Below are 23337 nucleotides of genomic sequence, written 5' to 3'. Positions count from 1 at the left end.
GGCTGACTGGCCTATAATTACTCGGTCTATCTCTTTCTCCCTTTTTAAACAAAGGTACAACATTAGCAGTCCTCCAGTCCTGTAGTCAGAGAGTACTGGAAATGATGGCCAGAGCCGCTGCTATTTTCTCTTTTTAACCTTAGGGGTGCAGAAAAGAGAAGAGGGAGACTTAACAACACTAATCTTGTCCTGAAATAAAAACAGAAAATGCTGGAAATACTCAGCCAGTCAGGCAACATCTATGAAGAAAGAGAGTAAACGTTTCAGGTTGATGACTTTTCATCAGAACTTTTGCTTTTATCCTGAAATATCTTTGGTTTTTGAAGAAATTTGGAAGGTGGGGAGGGAAGATGGCAGAATAAGAGGATATTTGGGAATAGGTTTTAAAAAAAGAAGAAGTATCAGAAATCAAGCGTTTAAAGTTTCAGACACAGCTTGCTGGGTCTGGCACAGGTGTAGATCCTCTTGCTTGGTATTGTGCTCTATCTGCAAAATGGTAAGCTTGACTCCAGTAATGAAGGTTATAATAAAGTTCCATTATGTACATTGTTTGTTGTGCACCATTACGTTTCTGACAAGCTTTCTGAAGGGCAGCATGATGACTGCATTGAGCAGCACAAATTTTTGTATGACTACTTCAAAAGGCAAAAGGTCTGGTTCCTGTTGGGATAATGCTTAAGAAGTGGATGCTAAAGTCGACAATGTTTTGGACCATGGAGTAACGCCACAAATAAATAACTCTTCCTGCTCAATATTTCAGTATATCTCACTTCAGAGTCCAGTTCAGCTACACAGCCAATATTACAGTTACCTGATGGTGCTGCTCATTGAGATGTTTACCTCTGGATAAGTCTGCATTGAAAATGAAGGTGTCTCTTGAGATCACATTCTAATCAGTGGCTTTTGTTCTGTGTAACCCCAGTTTTTCAGCTGTCCAGTCGTACTTCATGTACTGGGCCAGAATTGAGTCCAGTCTCATTTCTGACCAAAAGCAAAATTATTCCACGTCGACAAGGAACAAGGAATTAAAGGAAACATTCCAGGCATCTGTATATAACAGCACCACAGCAAAAACGAATCCCATTACTGAAGGTACAGTAAATTTTACTCCTGTCGCTATAATAATAATTTAGAGTTATATTGATTGTTAAAGCACCTTATACCAAAATTATCCATTAGCAACTGTAACCTGGGTCTGAAAGTCCTCTTTTTACCATAATCAAGGAAATGCTTGTATTTCCTCTGTAATTAATAATGAAATTGGTGGGGTTGGGGGCGGGGACGGAGGTGTAGCCGGGTAGCTTTGAAACAAAAATCTCTGAGAATTGCTTTCCTTAGCAGGACATTCATTACTGAGAAAAAAAACAGACTTTCTCCCATTTTTTGTTAGAAGAGAAATTTTACTTCCTCATGCTTTCTTTAAATAAACTGATATCAAAGTGCTAAGGAGTAATACCACGAATAAATAACTCTTCCTGTTCTTACCATCCTCCCACCTCCTCCCATTCTTGCATCCTAACATTGTATATTACCCCTCAGCAACTTCACAGAGAGCTGTTTGGACAGAGAATTCAAGTGAAACATGGCAAAAAGCTTTGAGAACATTTGGCTCTTGTTTATCTAAGGAATCTCAGCAGGTCAGGCAAGGAGAGGAAGCAGAGTTAATATTTCGGGTCGGTAAGAGTCATTGATCCGAAAAGTTAACTTTGCTTCCTCTCCACAGATGCTGCCTGACCTGCTGAAATTTCCAGCATTTTCTGTTTTTATTCCAGCATCCGCAATATTTTGCTTTTGTACTCTTGTTTATGTAGTTCAGCTGGATAACTTCCAACTCCTCAAGTTCTGGTCAGAATCTTTCAAAAGCACAATTCCGCTGTGCCTGTCTTTTTGAACTGTTGATATAGTTATGTGCACAGTCATGAATAATATAGCCTCAAAATACGCTCCAGTATCTCACTACAAAACAGTCATAATTTCGTATCACAATCATGTAGTCCTCTATGATGCACTAGCAGATGTCACAGTCAGGTGAAATATTCACTTATCAAGGCCATCACATTTTCTACTCAAGGAACTCCTTCTCTGATCAATAACAAGGAACCATATATTGCAAACTCAAAATTAAAACTGAATATATAATGAAAAAGTTAAAGATTGTAACAGCTTCACTCTCTCAGCATTCATGATTTGAACCCTTGGTCATCCTTTAGGGTTTAATAATATATATAGATTTTCTTGTAAACAGATTATTGAATGAAAGCTTTTGTTTATCTTACAAGGGAGAAGCATTGCTGTGGACATTAGTCACAACTTTTTCCTACCTCTTTGTCCAGTGGTCTCATGAGCCTATGCCAATGTCATTCACAGCCATGTGCTGGGAGATGTATAACATTGGGCCAAGAATAATTATTTTTCTTTCTCTGTAGTGGGGAAACCCTGGGCTCCACTCAGGATTTCTCCACATCAGTACAGCTGAGATTAGAAATTCAACAGCATTGGTGGAGGAAATGAAGCTGTGTTTACCAGTGCTGCACTGTGCTGTCACAGTGATACTTTACCATGTTCCCTTGTTTACCACTAAAATATCATTATGGGTGACTCAGTGGTAAATGCGCTGTGTTTTGTGGTCCTGAGCCTTACAGAACAGGAGTGTCCAAGGTTTGACCTGTGTTCTGTGCTTGATCAGCTGATGTCAACCAGGTCTCCATGTCCTAAGCTTTTCACTTATGATCAATGTCTCGTGTCCCTTACTGTGCGTAAATGGATGTCAGGTGAGAGCAGCATTAATATGATGCCTCCCATGATCAAATAGCATGCTGTTAATGTCTAGATTCCAATGAAGAAAAGTTGTCCAGTGAGATATTATGGGTTGGATGCCATGGAACTGCCTTCAGGAAAGTTGTGATGGAGAAAAGTTGTGGTCATGGCAGAATACAGATCCTAAACAGTTATAAAGTATAATCTGCTTTCAAGTGCTGCAGCCTGACTCAAACACTAGGGGGAGAACTTGGCTTAATTTGTGCCTACCGTTAGCGCCTCCAGGGGCGATAACAGGGCGCTATCGGCTCTGCGATCGGGTGTGGCAAGAGTATTGACACCTGCGAACTTGGCATGGAGTTTTGCGGCAACGTTAACCACGAACGCCATGATCTTCTGCGCCCCGGAGATCGTGACGTCATCCAGTGTGCAGCACCCCGGTACCACCTCACAAGCGAACTTAGGTTCTGCCCCCCGCAGCATCATCGAGGGTCAACACCAGCAGCTGTAGGAGGCATTGTAAGGTAGGCTGGCCAGTATTTAAGGGGATCGCTATGAGGTAAATGGAAAATTTTTCTGGAGCCCTCTGTGCATCTTTTTTTTACCTTTTATTTGGCTGCGATTGATCAGCCCCTCGAGTGCTTGGGGCTGATCGAATCGGATCGGGGCTGCCATCTGCAAGGAGGGAAACCGATTTAATGCAGAGTCTGCAGCAATGGCCCTTCCCTTTTAGGGAGGAAAGGAGCCTTGGATCTCGGCAGCCCTGCATGGGACATTGTGCAGCGCTGTAATGCTACCGACCCTCTTGCCGTCTTTGACACTCCAAGGGAAGTGGTAGCGCTTGATTTCACGCTCCACTTCCCTCCTGGAGCATTAAAGCGAAGTTCACGTCGGCTTCACTTGCATAGTGCCTGGTGATACTTTTGCATTTCTGCAAAAGTTATCGTCTCAAAAGGGGCACTACCCAAATTTCTAGTCCTACGTGAAAATTTTTCCATTTAGTAGATACATTTAACAAACACCAAATATGCTTCCAGTACACACTAGGGAAAGAATTTGACTGCAGTGTACAAACAAGTTCTATGTTCCATTCCTTCCCAATACCATGGCAGAGGATATTACTATATTACTATAGAGAAAAATCAGTACATTACTCTCCTGCATTGGAACCATCGTCGCTGTGTTGCAAAGGTTTGCTGAAAGTATATTTAAAAACAAAGATTAAACTATTCATCTGGTAAGCATAATTCTGCACTATGTAATTAATTGATTTGTTTTTGTTAGCAGCACAATGTTTCCACTAATGCCAGTACAGATGGCATAAATAAACTCCTGCCTTCTATGTGCTCTGCCTAATAATTTGGATATTGATCTTTGAGACTTTGCCTTTGAGTATTAATGTAATTGCCATTTTTGTCTTAACATAGTATCCACCTTATCATCTCTGAAGTTAGCAGACTACATCAGCCCTCCAGCAACCTCACAGGAATTTTCACAAACTCCACTCATCACCACAGAACAGTACCGCAGACCACAGGCTACTAATGTGGAGCACTATTTGTCCAAACTGCCTGGATATTCTCAAGATCACAGTACTGCAACCCAACAATCCAGCTTGGTTCTGGATCAGAATGATGGACATCTGCAGCCATCCCTGAATTCCATGAACAGAGACACGTTGACTGGAATGGAGAGCAGCTTTCTGCTGAAAACCATAGAGTTCGGGATCACAGAAAGGTAGATACAGTCATGCCACAACACTTTCTTCAAAATGCAAAAACATCTATACATAAAATGTTAGAGGGAACTCTTCCATATATATTTTAAATGGCTCAATAGTTCACTTACAAACACAATAACTGGTCAGTTATTAAGCTATCTGTAGGATAGTACAATTTTCACGGAGTGTATTTTTTCCTTTGGAGTATCCGATGCTCCCAATTGTTTACGTGTTACAACAGCACATCGTTGCCCCACTTCTGGTTTCATATTGGGATTCACCATCATGAGAGATTAAACAAAGGTTCTCCTTCCTGCACTATATTCTGCAGGTTAACATTGCTGTGATCAGCTTGGGCAGTGCTATATTACTTCTCATACAATTTGTAACACTATCCTATCTAGAATATACCAAAGGATATCTGCCACCTGGCCAGAATAATCCAGTTACAAGCTGGCTTTTCAACACAATAGCATGCCGCTTAGAACGGGGACATCCAACCAATTGCTGGGGGCTGGATACACATATAAAATCAGTGAGTGGGCTGTATATGATTACACTCAGTAATACAAGTCCTATTAACATCAAAATATGTAGGTCTCCCTCCATTATGTCCCTCCTTCCTCCTTCTTCCCGCACCCCTCGTCCTCATGAAGCCTGAAAACATGGAACCTTCAGCTCCCTAAATTTCCCAGGCCTAGACAAATAGTAAAGATTGATTCCTGATTGGTGCAAGAAGGCTGCTTATTGCTGATTCAAAGAGTACCTCTTCCCACTCCTCCAAGCCCAGGAGTATTAACGTTAAACGCTGCTAGCATTGGCTTTGTGCACAAGCAGAAAGGGACAAGCAAGAAGATTGTGGTCTCAATCAAAGGAGCTCATGGGCCAGGTCTTAGATATCACCAGCTTAGAACATTTGGTAGAGCACTTTGAGAAAAACTATTAAAATACATTGGCCGAGAAATTCGGGGGAGTATCACCTGCTGTTAAGGCTGGTTTTGCTGAAAAAATGATGGCCGCTTTGCTTCCACCTGCTTCTGGCTGCCATTTTGGGGAGGTCATTAGCACTGCTGTTATCTGCACCCACCTCCCACATGTAAGTATGTAAATCATGACGTCAATCAGTGTGCAACACTTAAAGTGATGCATGACTGTGATTTTGGACGCTGCCGCTCTGGAAACCGCCCTCACCAAAGCACACATGGAAGAGCATGCTTGCAGTAGTGCAACAGAGATGCTGCCAGTACTTCTTAAAGGGTCATACACATCTTTCGGGTAAGTTGCGATTTTTTTTACATTGACATTGCAGTAGTGGCTGGGTGCAATACATTTTAAAAGCTGTTAAAATGTGCAGAGAGTGCTGTTGGATGCTTGCAAGGCTTTGGATGTTAAAGAAAGGCCCTTGTGAACACCACTTGCTCCCAGTCCTGGGGGCTCTATTTTCAGTCCCCCTTGGACTGCAACATCACATGGAGATGAAGCAGAGGCAGCAAAGGGGACACGCTGCTCACAGAGGAAGAGGAGGAAGTGGAAGAGGAGGAAGCGGAAGGAAGGAGAAACCCAGACAGCCCCTTTCTGGCCGAGATATCTGGGATCGAATCATTCGCCGCCGGTACCAGTGACCACAATCCCAATTCCCCTTTCAACATTTGTCCCACACCTTACCTTCCCTCTATTACTGACCAACTACAGTGTTCTCTTGGCCACAATGCTAAAATAAAAGCCACCACAAAGCAATTTTTCCAGTCCAACTTTATCCATATAGGCATCCAATATTACGTCAAAAAATCAACTAATCACCTTTGTGCATTCCTTTAGTAAGTGTCTTGCATGTGCCTTTGCCTATCCGAGTGATGTTACGCAATGCTACCCCAATGGCTGCAGCATGACTGATGGAAGGCTTCTGACTTTCAGTGGGGAACACTGCAGATGGCCTTGCTGGTCGAACTTGAGGAGCTGGTGGCTGGGAATGCGAAATCGATTGACGGTGTTTCTTCTTCTTCTTCTTCACTCTTCACTCTCCTCTCCCTCTTCCTGGTGAACCACTGGCTGGGCAGGCTGAATTTCTTGGGTGTCTGAAATGAGTACAGCACAAGTGTAGGATTGTTGTGAGAGGAGGACGGGAAAGCAAAAGGTGCATGCTTACACCATGCAGCTTGGAAATCAGAAGGGATTATAGGATGAGGGGGAAGTGGGATGTGAGAAGGAGGATAACATATGAGGATACCAGCATCTTGTATTCATTCAGCCCAGCCGCTGGCCAAGGGCTTAGCCATGCCCCTGCCAAGTATGGTCAGCACCGTCTCCAAGGGGGTGAGGTGAAGCTAGGATCATGGTGTACCTCGTGTTTGGTAGAGATTGTTGGTAGATGAGTGATTGGAGGTGTTTGTGCATTGAGCAGTGTCATGTATGTAAATTCTGTTTGTAGTCACCAGATGGTGTCATTGCTGGAGGCCACTGAGCAGCACACACATGGTATGCTCAGGTTTAAAAGGCCAGCCATTTTGAGAGTCAGACACTTTGGGCCATAATAAAGCAGAAGCAAGGTTGTATCTTGCTTAGTTAAACATTTCTCAGTTTGTACCTTTATTGCATAGATAACATTTGGCGACGAGAATACAAGAACTTTTGTTGCAAAATGAGCACGGTTGGATTTTTAGAATGATTCGTAGAGAGAGAAGATTGGGCAGACTTTGTGAGCTGTTTGAACCAGTACTTCGTGGCCAACAAATTGAAGAGTGTTGACGATGCAGATCGGCGCTGGGCCGTGTTCCTCACGGTGTGCGGTTCAAAGATCTACGGTCTGATAAAGAATCTACTCATGCCTAGTGATCCAACAGAGAAAACTTACAAGGAGTTGTGTACATTGGTATGGGAGCCTCAAGCCAGATGAGGGCATCATCATCTCGAGATAAAGGTTTTATATACATGTTCGATCGGAGGACCAGAGCGCGGCAGAATTAGTTGCTGACCTGAGATGTCTAGTGGGACCGTGCTATTTCAGGACAGTGTTGGCAGACATGCTGCGGGACTTCTTTGTTATCGGTATCAACCTCGAGGTGATCCTGCGCAAGCTTCTGGCGGTGGAGGAGTTGGATTTAAAAAGGGCCATCCAGATCACTCAATCATGTATGACGACGGACAGGAGTTTAAAGCAAATATCGGTGAAGAACCGAACCTCGGCAAGTACTGTAAATGCGATTGATTCGGCGTTCGATAGAGCGGCACATGGCAGGGCCTATCCGGCTGCGTTCACAAAACCTGTAGCTGCCTAAAGCCCGCCAGTGGGAATGTATCCGACTTCTCCGTGTTGGCGTTGTGGGGGAAATCATAGGCACCAGCAGTGCCAATTTAAGCAATATAGTTGCAAAGGCTGTCTGAGAGTGGTGCATCTCCAGCGCAAGTGTCCGCAGATGAGGAAGCGAGGTGCGACACACCACGTGGAGGATGAGAGTCGGACTAGGGCGGATCCGGATACGCAATCCGAGATGCCAGAGGAGGAAGTGTATGGACTGTACTCTTTCATAACCAAGAGTAAACCAATGTTGATTAACGTGAAGTTTAACGGGATACTGGTATCGATGGAACTGGACACAGGGGCGAGTCAATCGATCATGAACGAGAGAGCTTTTAATAAGCTGTGGGTGACCAAGGCTATGAGGCCCAGGCTGAGTCCTGTCAACGCCAAGCTGCGCACGTACACCAAAGAACTGATAAAGTTGATTGGCAGTGCACAACTTAATATGTCGTATAATGGTGTGGTTCACGAGTTACCGCTGTGGATTGTTCCAGGCAATGGCCCAACACTGCTCGGCAGGAGCTGGTTGGAAAAAATCAGACATAAAGGCGTTGCCGTCGGAGGAAGATACATGTGCCCAAGTATTGAGCAAGTTCCCCTCGCTGTTCGAACCGGGTATTGGCAACTTCACGGGAGCCAAGGTATCGATCCACGTGAACTCAGATGCAAGACCTGTCCATCATAAAGCTCGGGCAGTGCAGTATATGATGAGGGAGAAGGTCAAAATTGAACTAGACAGACTCCAGCGTGAAGGGATCATATCACCGGTCGAATTTAATGAATGAGCCAGCCCCATTGTTCCTGTGCTGAAAAGTGATGGCACAGTCAGAATCTGTGGAGACTAAAAGGCTACGATCAACAGGGTGTCGAAACAAGATCAGTACCCATTACCGAAGGCTGATGACTTGTTTGCGACGCTAGCCGGAGGGAAGTCATTCGCAAAACTGGACTTGACATCGGTCTATATGATGCAGAAGTTGGTCGAGACATCGAAGAGACTTACATGCATTAACATGCACAAAGGACTGTTTATTTACCACAGGTGCCCGTTTGGCATTCGCTCGGCTACAGCAATATTCCAGAGGAATATGGAAAGTCTACTGAAGTCCGTTTCCAGAACCGTCGTGTTCCAAGATGACATCCTGATCACCTGTCATGACTCCAAGGAACATCTGAACAACCTGGAAGAGGTTCTACTGTGTTTGGACAGAGTGGGAATCAGACTTAAACGCTCGAAGTGCGTCTTCATGGCACCGGAGATCGAATTCCTCGGGAGGAAAATCACCGCTGATGGCATCAGACCTGCTGACGTGAAAACCAAAGCCATCAAGAATGCACCCAAGCCACAGAACATGACGGAGTGCATTCGTTCCTGGATCTACTCAACTACTTTAGGTAACTTCCTACCTAAATTGAGCATCTTACTTGATCCACTGCACATGCTATTGAGAAAAGGCAATGACTGGGTGTGGGGCGCATTGCAAGACACAGCTTTCGAGAAAGCCAGCAATCTGCTTTGCTTGAACAAGCTGCTGGTTACATTATAACCCATGTAAACGTTTAGTTTTGGCCTGTGACGCATCGTCATATGGAATTGGTTGCGTGTTACAACAAGCCAATGAGTCGGGGAAACTTCAACCTGTCGCATATGCGTTCAAAAGTTGGTCTGAAGCAGAAAGAGCCTACAGTATAATGGAAAAAGAAGCTTCAGCGCATGTGTACGGTGTTAAAAAGATGCATCAAAACCTGTTCGGTTTGAGGTTTGAATTAGATACCGATCACAAGCCGCTCATTTCGTTGTTTTTTGAGAACTAAGGTATCAATACCAACGCTTCATCCCGCATCCAAAGGTGGGCGCTGACATTATCTGCCTATGATTATGTCATTCGCCACAGACCTGGCACAGAGAATTGTGCCGATGCTTTGAGCCGATTGCTGTTGCCCACACCGGAGGTGGAAACGCCACAACCGGCAGATTTAATGTTAATCATGGATGCTTTTGAGAGTGAAGGAACCCCTGTCACGGCTCAACAAGTTAAGACCTGGACCAGCCAGGACCCGATATTATCGGTGGTAAAGGGTTGCATCCTCAAAGGGGATTGGTCTGCCATACCTAAGCAAATGTGCGAGGAGGCCAAACCGTACATTCGTCACAAGGACGAATTTCAAGCAGATTGCATATTGTGGGGCAATCATGTTGTAATGGCCAAGAAAGGGAGAGAGAAGTTTGTGCGTGAGTTACACAGCACACATCCTGGTATAGTGATGATGAAGGCCATCGCCAGGTCCCATGTATGGTGGCCAGGAATTGATTCTGAGCTGGAAGCATGCGTGCATCAGTGCAACACCTGCATGCAACTCAGCAAAGCACCCACGAAATCGCCGCTGAGTCTGTGGTCATGGCCATCCAAACCTTGGTCCAGGATCCATGTAGATTTTGCAGGTCCTTCCTGGGCAAGATGTTTTTAGTGGTTGTGGATGCTTATTCGAAGTGGATAGAATGCATAATCATGTCATCCAGTACGTCCACGGCAACCATAGAGAATCTCAATATCATGTTGGTGACACATGGTCTGCCTGACATAGTGGTGAGCGACAATGGGTCGTGCTTCACCAGTTAAGAGTTTCCGGAGTTTGTAAAACTTAACGGCATAAAACATGTAAGGTCAGCACCGTTCAAGCCTGCGTCCAATGGGCAAGCAGAACGTGCAGTACAAATTATCAAGCAAAGCATGAGGAGAGTAACCCAAAGGTCACTGCAGACCCGCTTGTCTTGCATACTGCTGAGTTACAGGACAAGACCCCACACACTCACAGGGGTCTCGCCTGCTGAACTCATGATGTAAAGAAGTCTTAAGGCCAAGTTATCTCTTGTACACCCAGGTTTAAGTAATCATGTTGAATACAGAGGACAGAGTCAACAAGGGTACCACGATCGCACAACTGTGTCACGTGAGATTTCTGTTAATGATCCTGTATATGTGTTGAATTATGGTCAGGGTCCCAAATGGATCGTTGGTACGGTCATGGCCAAGGAGGGCAACAGAGTATTTGTTATTAAGCTCAAGAATGGGCAAACTTGCAGGAAACACATGGATCAAACAAAGCTGAGGCACACAGACGAGCAAGAGCAGTCGGACAAAGAAACCGTCGACGACCAACCAACCTACCAGCAGCCTTCAGTGGCCTCAAGGGTCATCAGTGAACCCGGAATTTCCATCACGGACTTGTTCATTAAAAATGGACTTGCAATTCCTGACATGGCCACTGCCACCTCCAACAAGTCAGCCATCCAGCCACCAGCCACAACAGACCCTGCACACTCACCTAAGGCTGGAATCAAACTGAGATGATCAACCCGGGAGCACAAAGCACCGTATCGTCTCAACCTGTGAAAGACTGTGATAAGATCTCAGAGGGGCGTATTGTCATGTATGTACATGCTGTTTGTAGCCACCAGATGGTATCATTGTTGGAGGCCACTGAGCAGCACGCATATGGTATGCTCAGGGATAAAAGGCCAGCCATTTTGAGAGTCAGACACTTTGGGCCGTAATAAAGCAGAAGCAAGGTTGTACCTTGCTTAGTTAAACAGTACTCAGTTTGTACCTTCATTGCATACATAACAAGCAGTGTGTGAGGCTAATGGTGCAGTTGGTAGGAGACGGCCTTTGAAGATGCATTCATTGATCTTGACCACTCGTCTGAGGTCATGAAACTTCTTTGGGCACTGAGCCAGGTCCTGGGTGTCACATTGCTCGCAGTGACAGCCTCAGCGATCTGGTCCCACATTCTTCTTTCTGGAAGACCTCCTGGTCCCCTGTAGGTAGAGGACCTCTCTTCCAATGTTGACACCCTGCACAAAGCTCAATTGTTGCGTCCTCGACCCTAGGTGCCCTTTCTTGGCCTGTTGAGCCATTTGTGTTAGTCCTGAAGCACTTTTACCATTTTTAATGTGCAGATGGCAGTTCAGCTTTTGAGCTGCAGACTGCCTAGTTTAAAATGATTTTTTTTGCAGAAGGCAGTTCAGCTTTAACGGCTGCCTTGGAAACTAACAGCCTAGCTTTAAGGAAAGGTAGCATCGCACCAGTGAGGAAACCTTGGGCCTGCTGCCGAGCGCACAACCTCGTCAGCAACGCATTAGTTGCTAGGTTGTGCTCGAAAACCATTTCATTTATCAGGCAGCATCAAATTGATGTGCTGCCTGTGCTTTCTAAACGGGCGTGGGCATATCTCCCGGTATCTGGTTGCGGACCTTATCGAACTTCCCTGTCATTTTTATATGTGGCATACAATCGCATGGCTGTCATCTGCCCTCCTATTGCTAGGCAGAGTGACCATTTTCCAGGTATGAGCCTAGACAGGAAGTGTTGGAAGGCTAATGAACATCATAACCAAGGCTGAGTGGGTCCTCATCCAATGTATCCACAGTACCTGGATATTAATAAGGAGAGTTGACCAGTTATAGCATCCCTGGTGGTACCCTGGCTGAGATCAGTTAGCTCAGCACAGACCAGTGCTGGAACTGTGGCTTCGTGCTTTACTGGAAGGAGTCTTTTATCCAATAGGCCCCTCAGGGAGATTTAAAGCATGGTGGAATAGAACTGTAGTGAAAAAAAATAAACAATATAAACTTCTGAGAATCTACCACTTTTAATGTGTTTTCACTCTGTAACTTATAAGGGTAGGGACTGGACTCTTGAGGGAGAATACAGCTCTGTGGGCCATTCTGTGCAGTTGAAACAATTACCTTAAAACAATTAAGGACATTACCTTAAATAATTTAATTATGCTTAGAATGACAAATGTAATGATTGTCTCCTTACAATTTTACATTCTAGTGAAGATATTCTGCATAGTAAGAGTGACTTCCACCTAGCCTTTCAGCCTTGTGTGAATTGCAGTGATATTGCACAAGTAAGTATTTACTTCATTTTCACATTGGTGTGATGTAACAATTATTATATTTTACAGCTTACACATTTCATGTCTGAATAGGCCAAACTTTGTTTATGCGTTTTAAACATGGTAAAATATGAGTATGAGTACCATGTGGATGAGTAGGATTCCATATTGGAGAACAGGAATATCGACTGGAGATTTTGGTTTTGGTTGATTGTTTTTGGGTGGGGGAAAGGAAAGAATTAGTATCATGAATATTAACAAGGCAGTAAACTAATCAAAGGATTCAGAAGAAAGCGTGAAGTTTGAGCAAGTTTAAACTGCCATCTGAATTCTTAAGGTGAGATCACAACCTTGAAATGCCTTAATCAATCATAATGGCCCTGAAATTGCTGGAGCAGTGAATCTCGTGGCAAGTGACACAAATTGGGTTTTTGACCCCACTCTTCAGATCGCATTGGATTTGTTCTGCAAACTGTTGAATGTCAGGTCCAATGGTCAAAATCACAGATCAACATCGCGGCACTAACATTAGTTGTAAAGTGATGCCATCAACTCAGTTAAGGTGTGGCACTGAGAGGTGAGTGACCTGTCACTTCTAAAACTAACTTTAAAAAGTTACTAAAATTTAAAAATAGTTTAATTCCTTTTTACAAAGCAGTAAAAAGTAATTAACAATGGTTTGCATAAACACTTTTTCACACCAAATAATTTTTTTTAAATGTCACAAGAAAAGGCACAATATGAGAAGAAGAGGTTGCCCAACTTTGTGGATGATGATCTGTGGGGACTCTTAGACCAGGTTGAGATAAGGCATCAGTGGCTGCTGGCAAATGTGAGGTCAAGGGCTCCCCACATGGTGGCATAGATGGAGGTGGCAGTGACACTCAATGCAACATCGACGATTCCATGGACAGCAGACCAGAGTAGGAAGAAATATCATTTGACCAGAGCAGGGAAGGTAAAGATTATTATACAAATATATAATTTTAAAACTGCAGTCTGTGTGTTACTTCATGCAGACCAGTGAACATTTTATAAATTTGCTTTACAAGTTATTTGTGGAAGATTGAATGTCAAGTGAGTGGTAAATCTCAGTTGCCATGGGAGACAGCCTTCACAAAGTGATGAACTTCACACCTTAATCTGTAGCAGTGAGAGCACATTTGATTGCATGAAAAGACTCTCCACCAGTAAACAACCCATGTGATGCTCCCTCCTTTTTATACTTTTCTGTATGTGTAGGGTAAGATGGCTCATAATGCCTGGGAGCCGGTGATAACGGGTTGGGTACCTGAGGGAGCTTACTACCCCTTCCCCCGCCTCCCCCCCCCCCCCCCCCCGCCCCCGCCATGAGGACAGGGCCCTGTAGATGCAGGGTTCCAAGGTGTATCATCTGTGATCCACGCAAATATTGGACTTGGGCAAGGTGAGTGTCACAGCCTCTTGCTCTGTCTCCTGGCCAGGACAGAAAGGAGAGCTGCCTAAAATTTTTGAAAATCTTGTGTTCCATCTGCTGCATGTTTCAAACCTCCATCATGGCTGCAGGGTGGGAAAATGAAATTGGACCAGTGGGGGCAGGAGGCAGTGAGGGGAGACTGAGGGCAGTGAGGGGGACGGCTGAGGGCAGTGAGGGGGGGGCTGAGGGCAGTGAGGGGGACGGCTGAGGGCAGTGAGGGGGGCAGCTGAGGGCAGTGAGGGGGGGCTGAGGGCAATGAGGGGGGCGACAGGGCAGTGAGGGGGGGGCTGAGGGCAGTGAGGGGGGCAGCTGAGGGCAGTGAGGGGGGGCTGAGGGTAATGAGGAGGGGCGACAGGGCAGTGAGGGGGGGGCTGAGGGCAGTGAGGGGGGCAGCTGAGGGCAGTGAGGGGGACGGCTGAGGGCAGTGAGGGGGGCAGCTGAGGGCAGTGAGGGGGGGCTGAGGGCAGTGAGGGGGGTGCTGAGGGCAGTGAGGGGGGCAGCTGAGGGCAGTGAGGGGGGGCTGAGGGCAGTGAGGGGGGGCTGAGGGCAGTGAGGGGGGCAGCTGAGGGCAGTGAGGGGGGGCTGAGGGCAGTGAGGGGGGCAGCTGAGGGCAGTGAGGGGGGTCTGAGGGCAGTGAGGGGGGGGCTGAGGGCAGTGAGGGGGGGCTGAGGGCAGTGAGGGGGGCAGCTGAGGGCAGTGAGGGGGGGCTGAGGGCAGTGAGGGGGGGCTGAGGGCAGTGAGGGGGGCAGCTGAGGGCAGTGAGGGGGGTCTGAGGGCAGTGAGGGGGGGGCTGAGGGCAGTGAGGGGGGGCTGAGGGCAGTGAGGGGGGCAGCTGAGGGCAGTGAGGGGGGGCTGAGGGCAGTGAGGGGGGGCTGAGGGCAGTGAGGGGGGGGCTGAGGGCAGTGAGGGGGGGCTGAGGGCAGTGAGGGAGGGGGGGCTGAGGGCAGTGAGGGGAGGGCAGAGGGCGGTGAGGGGGTAAGAACGGTGAGGGGTAGTGGGAGGTGAGGAGGGGGTAGTGGGCAGTGAGGGGGGATAGGGGGCGGTGAGGGGATCAGAGGGTGGTGGGGGGGCTGAGGGCAGTGAGGGGGCAGGAGGTGGTGAGGAGGGGGCAGGGGGCAGTGGGGGGAGCATAGGCCGGTGAGGGAGGGGCAGAGGGCAGTGATGGGAGCTACAGATGGCGGTGAGGGGGGCTTCAGAGGGTGGTGAGTGGAGCTGCAGAAGGCGGGGAGGGAGGGCAGAGGGTAGTGGGGGGGGGCTACAGAGAGCGGGGAGGGGGGCTACAGAGGGTGGTGAGGGAGGCTGCAGAAGGCGGGGAGGGAGGGCAGAGGGTGGTGAGGGGGGCTGCAGATAGCGGTGAGGGGGAGGGCTACAGAGGGCGGTGAGCGGGGCTACAGAGGGCGGGGAGGGGGGCTACAGAGGGCGGGGAGGGGGGCTACAGAGGACGGTGAGGGGGGCAGAGGGTGGTGAGGGGAGGGCTACAGAAGGCAGTGAGCGGGGCTACAGAGGGCAGTGAGGGGGGCTACAGAGGGCGGGGAGGGGGCTACAGAGGGCAGTGAGCGGGGCTACAGAGGGCAGTGAGCGGGGCTACAGAGGGCAGTGAGGGGGGCTACAGAGGGCGGGGAGGGGGCTACAGAGGGCGGTGAGGGGGGCAGAGGGTGGTGAGGGGAGGGCTACAGAGGGCAGTGAGCGGGGCTACAGAGGGCAGTGAGGGGGGCTACAGAGGGCAGGGAGGGGGGCTACAGACAACGGTGGGGGGGACTGTAGGAGGCGTTAAGGGGGGCAGAGGGCGGTGAGGGGGGCTACAGAGGGCGGTGAGCAGAGCTACAGAGGGCAGTGAGGTGGGGCTACAGAGGGCAGTGAGTGGGGCTACAGAGGGCAGTGAGAGGGCGCTACAGATGATGGTGGCGGGGACTGTAGGGGGCGGTGAGGGGGGCAGAGGGCGGTGAGGGGGGTGGCAGAGCAGGAGGAGGATGAACGGAATGGGGGGAGCAGCTGGATGAGAGGAAGTTGTGTACCCAGGCCTGTCAGGGCCTGGCTGTGATCCCCCACTGATGCAGTCAGCCACTGTCTCTCCATTGGAGGCAGCTGCCTGTAGTCGCAGCCAATGTGCTGCTCGGCTCATTTAAAGTTTCATGCATTTAACATTGAAAAGCCGGTCCCGCAGCTTTGAGAAAATGTTGGTCATAGCTCATCTGCTCCCCATGTCCCCTCGGAGCAGCATCATGAACCCAGCTCCCAACTCCGTGATTCCGCAGAGATTGTTCCCTTGGAATGTGGAGGGGCGAGAGGTATAGGGGCGAGAGGTATCTCTTGCACAGAGTCCACCTCCTTCCACTCAGTCTCACTCACAGCTGTCAGGAATGCCTGCGAGGGTGCAAGTCTTGTAAAAAGTTTGTTAAATTTGTTGCTATTTTTGTTCTATTGCTATACATTGATATATATATTTTTATTTATTACTCTTAATACTACTATTGTTGTTGCTGTTAAATAATTCTGTGAGAAGCCATTTGCAACTATTTGAAACTTTGAAATTTTTAAATAATTTTAACACATTTGCATTTACAACTGTTTTCAAAGGTAAAATCTAGCACTACTAAATTGACTCACTACCTGAATTTTTGTTTAACCTGTTGCACTGAATAAATGTTCCACTGTTTGATTTTTAATTTTGTCTGTTCTTTTTGGGTGCTGTGGTGGGGGATGGGGGGAAGGAAGAGGACCATAAATCACGGTCATTGTGACATGCATTGCCAACCCTTAATGGCTGCGGAAAAATTAATCCGTATTTAGGGCAAAAATCCAGCGATTTCTCGATCCGCAACGAATGTCAATCAGGAGGCTGATGGCAAGGCTCCATGTTGAGGCTAACGGCGGAGCTACACAAATCGTCCAGCAATGTGTGGCGACTCGGAACTTACGCCATATCTCTTCCTCACCACAAATTGCTGCTTTTTTAAGAATTAATATTGGCGGGTGCCATGAACTTGTCGTTATTTCGCCAGCATTTTCTGGGCCAATGTAAAGTGTGGAGTATGTGGTAGGCGTTTCTCTCCCTCCATCCCAATTCTGAGCATGTATTTTTTAAGTAGCAGTAAAGAAAGACAGAGAAATATCTGCATTTATATAGCACCTTTCATGACCACTGGTCATCTCAAAGCGCTTTACAGCCAATGAAGTACTTTTTGGAGTGTAGTCACTGTTGTAATGTGGAAAATGTGACAACCAAATTGTGCGAGTAGGTGTCAAAGGATATAATAAAGGATGTGCCACAGCATGAGAGTGTCAAGTCCAAAGAATTCATGATTGTGATGAAATCACTACAAGTTTATCTCGTAATAATCGACAGGCAATAACTAGGCTACAATTGGGTTGGCTGCTGTGGTATTTAATTCCTTTCATGATTTTATTTTAAAGGTCAACACTTGGACCGCTTCTAAAATTGTTGGTTCAGGATCTTCAGGAAAAATTTCTTTGCCAATAATAACTGGACAGGATTACTCTAACTTCAGGTTTGCTGACTTCTCTCCAGGTGAGGAAACAGAGTGGCTGCCCATGGATATGCAAAATACCAAAAATTTAGCAGGAAAAATGATTCTGGACTCCGGACTATTTCCAAACTTAGAGGATGTAAATCCAACACTGACTGAAAACCAGCTGGCAACAGACCCAGCTTCAGCAAACTTCCTGCAGTTGGCAAAAACCTCCGGTTCCAGAGCCGATCTAGGTAAAGTGGTCAGAAACACATCTCTCGCAGTAACACGACCTGCACAGAAAGAAAGTGGCCCAGGGAGAGGAGATGGTCCTGCTAAAGGAGCAGAGCTGGGCATTCCTCAACTCGGAATCCTGCTGGGTTGCTCTGCTGCCCTCGGGATGGCGCTAGCAGTAGGGTTTCGCCATCTTCTTTCTCAACACTGTCGAAAACGCACAGAAGTGTCCTTCCGGGACCCCGACAGCAGCATCATCAGTGTGGGAGAGAGTGGTGAGCTGGTGCATGTCAGAAAGATACGTGAAAACAGCTTTGTGCTTGTTCAGGCTGAATACAATGTGATCACTCCGTCAACCACTGCTGAAAAGTAATTGCAGATTGAGATGTGTAAGGCTTTTTTCATTGATTATATACCGCGCCCTCATTACAATGCACTCTGTTATAACATGATGAACTACAGTATCTTTCGCATGAATGAAGGAGGGAGATTTGCAATCTATGTGTGTTCAGCACCCTGCTTGTTCGCTTTGCACATGCAGATTGTGAATACTCTTATTTCACAGGACACATCAATTTTTCAGTTACACCTTTTCCCTACGTGCACAGGCTGGTGAAAATCCACATTTAGTTCTTGCTTTTGCCTGTGGGATAAGTGGGTACATGTATAAAGACAACCTGGCTGCAGCAGGGTTTTTAGTGGAGTGGGGGAGAAGAGATAGGTGTACAATTTTAAGTTGGCAGTATCAATACTGTTGATGTAATAATGGGCTCATCTGGCATCTGCCAAATAAATCCATTTGTATTGGTGCCCATTGCATTATGGATACATTATGGATAGTTACTGACCTGCTGTTTATATCTACAGATTGTTAATTGCTGCAAGTCAGTAGAAATTGTTGTATAATGCTGATATTGGCTTTAAAGAGGTGTGTAAGGGCTAAAATAACCCTGCCGTCTTTATCCGGTTTAAAAAAATCTTCTGAATACATCTGGAGTAGGATGAAATTTCAGAAACACTTTTCTTTTAATTGTTAAAGATAACCATGCAGTTCATGCTTCATGTGCCAGATGTCGCTTCCCTCCATTTGCTGATGGTATTCCTCTTTTCAGGTGAAAAATGCAGGAATATCTTTGACGGTATGTGAAAATAGAAAAACTCGGATCTTCATTTTACCCCTTGTTTGAAGGTGGCAACTCATATTGAAACGTGATTGCATGGGTAGTGCCAATCATTTGGTACCACTCACAAGCAACTATGCTTCATGTGTGATTGGAGAGGAAGTCTTGCTGGGCTATTCTACCATGAGGTATCATACCTGATGTCTGCAATTTTCAGCAGGAAATGAAATGAAGTGTGAAATCTGGCTGACACTTCTCCTCAACTCAGGGACATCAGGGCCAATTGTTGTGACTCAGCTGAGAATGCCTAACTCAACACACGAGCAGGAATAAAACCGTGGACCTTTCTGCTGTGCATGGCTTAGAAAGCAATGAACCATTGGAATTGCTGAGGAGTTTGCAAATTGATTTCTTACTACAACAGTGGAAAGCAGCAGCAATCTATCTTATAATTGGTCACCTGTGGGTCTTCCTATTACCTGCTACCCCTATACAAGCCCTAGGTCTCACTCAGCACAATGTCCAGCATAATTTTTAAAATGACTGAAATTTAAAAAAAACAAGACTGCAGTTTTGTTCTGATGTGAAATAGTTTGGGTATGCATTGATATAAAAGTAGCAGCATCATGTGGCATTAGATCACACATGAAAGTCAAGTAGTGAGACCCCTACTTTTGAGGTCTGATCACACAATATGAGTTCACACCAGTTTCAGTATAACTCTAGTTCAGGAACAGTTTTCTGTCTCCTCAAGAGATATTGTGATTTAAAGGAGCAGTTATTTTTCCAGTACTTAAATCACAAGCATGTACATCTCTTAATATATTGTTTGCATACAAATTAAAAAATGTTTTCCTGTGCCTAAACAGAAAATTAGACCTCTTCACATATGATTTGAACTGTGCACTACAGATTTTGTGGCTATTTTTGCTCTGCATTGTTAATAAAAATTTGCATTCCCAATGTTACAAGGCCAGAAAATCCTCGTGGTAGATTTTTTCACATTACTGCATGCAAAAAGCATGTCTCCAGAGGATTGCATTATAGTGAGGGCGTAGTGTAATACTGAGCACATAGAGCACCTTCGCTTGCAATTCGATCGGCTGAAATTAAATAAATTCTTTGTTTTCTGTAATTAGAGTATTAACATTTAAATATTTGTAAAAGTACATTCTCTTGTAAGCAATTCCCCCATGGAAGCTTTGTAATCTTTGGAACAGATTAATATTGGTGGACGGTACTTTAGTAAATCTTTGCTTTGTTCTGGATATTTTTATTAAATAGCTTTATTCTGTTTAAGCACCACATTATAAATTCTGCATGTTACTAAGAAGCAGTATTCAACCCTATTGTGTCTATTAAAAAGCCTATTTGCAGTTAAATACATGTTATAGTGATCATTTATTCCACAAGAAAATGGATCTGCTGAAATATATTCTCTCGTTTTATTACAAAGTATGATTCAACTAGAAGGTACATTCAAAATGGCAACATAGACACTTGCATGTGAAATAACTACTGGCTCTGTTATAATACTGTAAAGTCCTGACCCTGCAGTACAGACTTAAACGAGGCACATGCTGAAGTCAAGGTCACTCTGGACCTGCACCTTTATTTCACAGCTCTCGAGTGCCACACTTGCCTGAGACCTGCCTTTATATAACTGTGTGGAACAAGTATGCAGTGTCTCCTGCAAGTGCACCCCTGGTGGTAAAGTATGCTTGTGGTTACAGGTCATATCTAGTTACAGTCATGTATAGCGTGGTAAGAACATAAGAACATAAGAATTAGGAACAGGAGTAGGCCATCTAGCCCCTCGAGCCTGCTCCGCCATTCAACAAGATTATGGCTGATCTGGCCGTGGACTCAGCTCCACTTACCCGCCCGCTCCCATAACCCTTAATTCCCTTATTGGTTAAAAATCTATCTATCTGAGACTTGAATACATTCAATGAGCTAGCCTCAACTGCTTCCTTGGGCAGAGAATGCCACAGATTCACAACCCTCTGGGAGAAGAAATTCCTTCTCAACTCGGTTTTAAATTGGCTCCCCCATATTTTGAGGCTGTGCCCCCTAGTTCTAGTCTCCCCGACCAGTGAAAACAACCTCTCTGCCTCTATCTTGTCTATCCCTTTCATTATTTTAAATGTTTCTATAAGATCACCCCTCATCCTTCTGAACTCCAACGAGTAAAGACCCAGTCTACTCAATCTATCATCATAAGGTAACCCCTCATCTCCGTAATCAGCCGAGTGAATCATCTCTGTACCCCCTCCAAAGCTAGTATATCCTTCCTTAAGTAAAGTGGCCAAAACTGCACGTAGTACTCCAGGTGCGGCCTCACCAATACCCTATACAGTTAAGAGAAGGACCTCCCTGCTTTTGTACTCCATCCCTCTCACAATGAAGGCCAACATTCCATTCGCCTTCCTGATTACCTGCTGCACCTGCAAACTAACATTTTGGGATTCATGCACAAGGAACTCAAAAGAGTTTCATGCACAAGGACCCCCAGGTCCCTCTGCACCGCAGCATGTTGTAATTTCTCCCCATTCAAATAATATTCCCTTTTACTGTTTTTTTTCCTAAGGTGGATGACCTCACACTTTCTGACATTGTATTCCATCTGCCAAATCTTAGCCCATTCGCTTAACCTATCTAAATCTCTTTGCAGCCTCTCTGTGTCCTCTACACAACCTGCTTTCCCACTAATCTTTGTGTCATCTGCAAATTTTGTTACACTACACTCTGTCCCCTCTTCCAGGTCATCTATGTATATTGTGAACAGTTGTGGTCCCAGCACCGATCACTGTGGCACACCACTAACCACCGATTTCCAACCCGAAAAGGACCCATTTATCCCGACTCTCTGCTTTCTGTTAGCCAGCCAATTCTCGATCCATGCTAATACTGACTCCGCGTACCTTTATCTTCTGCAGTAACCTTTTGTGTGGCACCTTATCGAATGCCTTTTGAAAATCTAAATACACCACATCCATCGGTACACCTCTATCCACCATGCTCATTATATCCTCAAAGAATTCCAGTAAATTAGTTAAACATGATTTCCCCTTCCTGAATCCATGCTGCGTCTGCTTGATTGCACTATTCCTATCTAGATGTCCCTCTATTTCTTCCTTAATGATAGTTTCAAGCATTTTCCCCACTACAGATGTTAAACTAACCGGCCTATAGTTACCTGCCTTTTGTCTGCCCCCTTATTTAAACAGAGGCATTACATTAGCTGCTTTCCAATCCGCTGGTACCTCCCCAGAGTTCAGAGAATTTCGGTAGATTATAACGAATGCATCTGCTATAACTTCCGCCATCTCTTTTAATACCCTGGGATGCATTTCATCAGGACCAGGGGACTTGTCTACCTTGAGTCACATTAGCCTATCCAACACTACCCCCCTAGTGATAGTGATTGTCTCAAGGTCCTCCCTTCCCACATTCCTGTGACCAGCAATTTCTGGCATGGTTTCTGTGTCTTCCACTGTGAAGACCGAAGCAAAATAATTGTTTAAGGTCTCAGCCATTTTCATATTTCCCATTATTAAATCCCCCTCCTCATCTTCTAAGGGACCAACATTTACTTTAGTCACTCTTTTCCATTTTATATATCTGTAAAAACTTTTACTATCCGTTTTTATGTTTAGCGCAAGTTTACCTTCGTAATCTATCTTTCCTTTTTTTATTGCTTTCTTAGTCATTCTTTGCTGTCGTTTAAAATTTTCCCAATCTTCTAGTTTCCCACTAACCTTGGCCACCTTATACGCATTGGTTTTTAATTTGATACTCTCCTTTATTTCCTTGGTTATCCACGGCTGGTTATCCCTTCTCTTACCGCCCTTCTTTTTCACTGGAATATATTTTTGTTGAGCACTATGAAAGAGCTCCTTAAAAGTCCTCCACTATTCCTCAATTGTGCCACCATTTAGTCTGTGTTTCCAGTCTACTTTAGCCAACTCTGCCCTCGTCCCACTGTAGTCCCCTTTGTTTAAGCATAGTACGATCGTTTGAGATACTACTTCCTCACCCTCAATGTGTATTACAAATTCAACCATACTGTGATCACTCATTCCGAGAGCATCTTTTACTAGGAGATCGTTTATTATTCCTTTCTCATTACACAGGACCAGATCTAAGATAGCTTGCTCCCTTGTAGGTTCTGTAACATACTGTTCTAAGAAACAATCCCGTATGCATTCTATGAATTCCTCCTCCAGGCTACCCCATGCGATTTGATTTGACCAATCGATATGTAGGTTAAAATCCCCCATGATTACTGCCGTTCCTTTTTCACATGCCTCCATTATTCCCTTGATTATTGCCCGCCCCACCGTGAAGTTATTATTTGGGGGCCTATAAACTAT

General features: G+C 45.7%; 1 protein-coding gene across 1 annotated transcript in view; it reads left to right on the top strand.

Annotated features, from left to right (window-relative positions):
- LOC139230628 (reelin domain-containing protein 1-like) overlaps nucleotides 1-20343 on the top strand; it is a 122311-nt gene extending 101968 nt beyond the window's left edge. The window contains 6 exon segments of the mRNA XM_070862445.1: nucleotides 923-1092; nucleotides 4212-4494; nucleotides 12617-12692; nucleotides 16355-16519; nucleotides 17551-18229; nucleotides 18953-20343. Of these exon segments, the coding sequence (XP_070718546.1) occupies nucleotides 923-1092; nucleotides 4212-4494; nucleotides 12617-12692; nucleotides 16355-16519; nucleotides 17551-18213 (1357 nt within the window). The 3' untranslated portion in view covers nucleotides 18214-18229; nucleotides 18953-20343.
- Nucleotides 20344-23337: the final 2994 nt, after the last annotated feature.

The sequence above is a fragment of the Pristiophorus japonicus genome, chromosome 2, assembly GCF_044704955.1.
Source record: "Pristiophorus japonicus isolate sPriJap1 chromosome 2, sPriJap1.hap1, whole genome shotgun sequence".
In the NCBI taxonomy this organism is placed as follows: domain Eukaryota; kingdom Metazoa; phylum Chordata; class Chondrichthyes; family Pristiophoridae; genus Pristiophorus; species Pristiophorus japonicus.
Note: the sequence above shows the minus strand (reverse complement) of the source record. Positions and strands in the feature narration are given on the sequence as shown.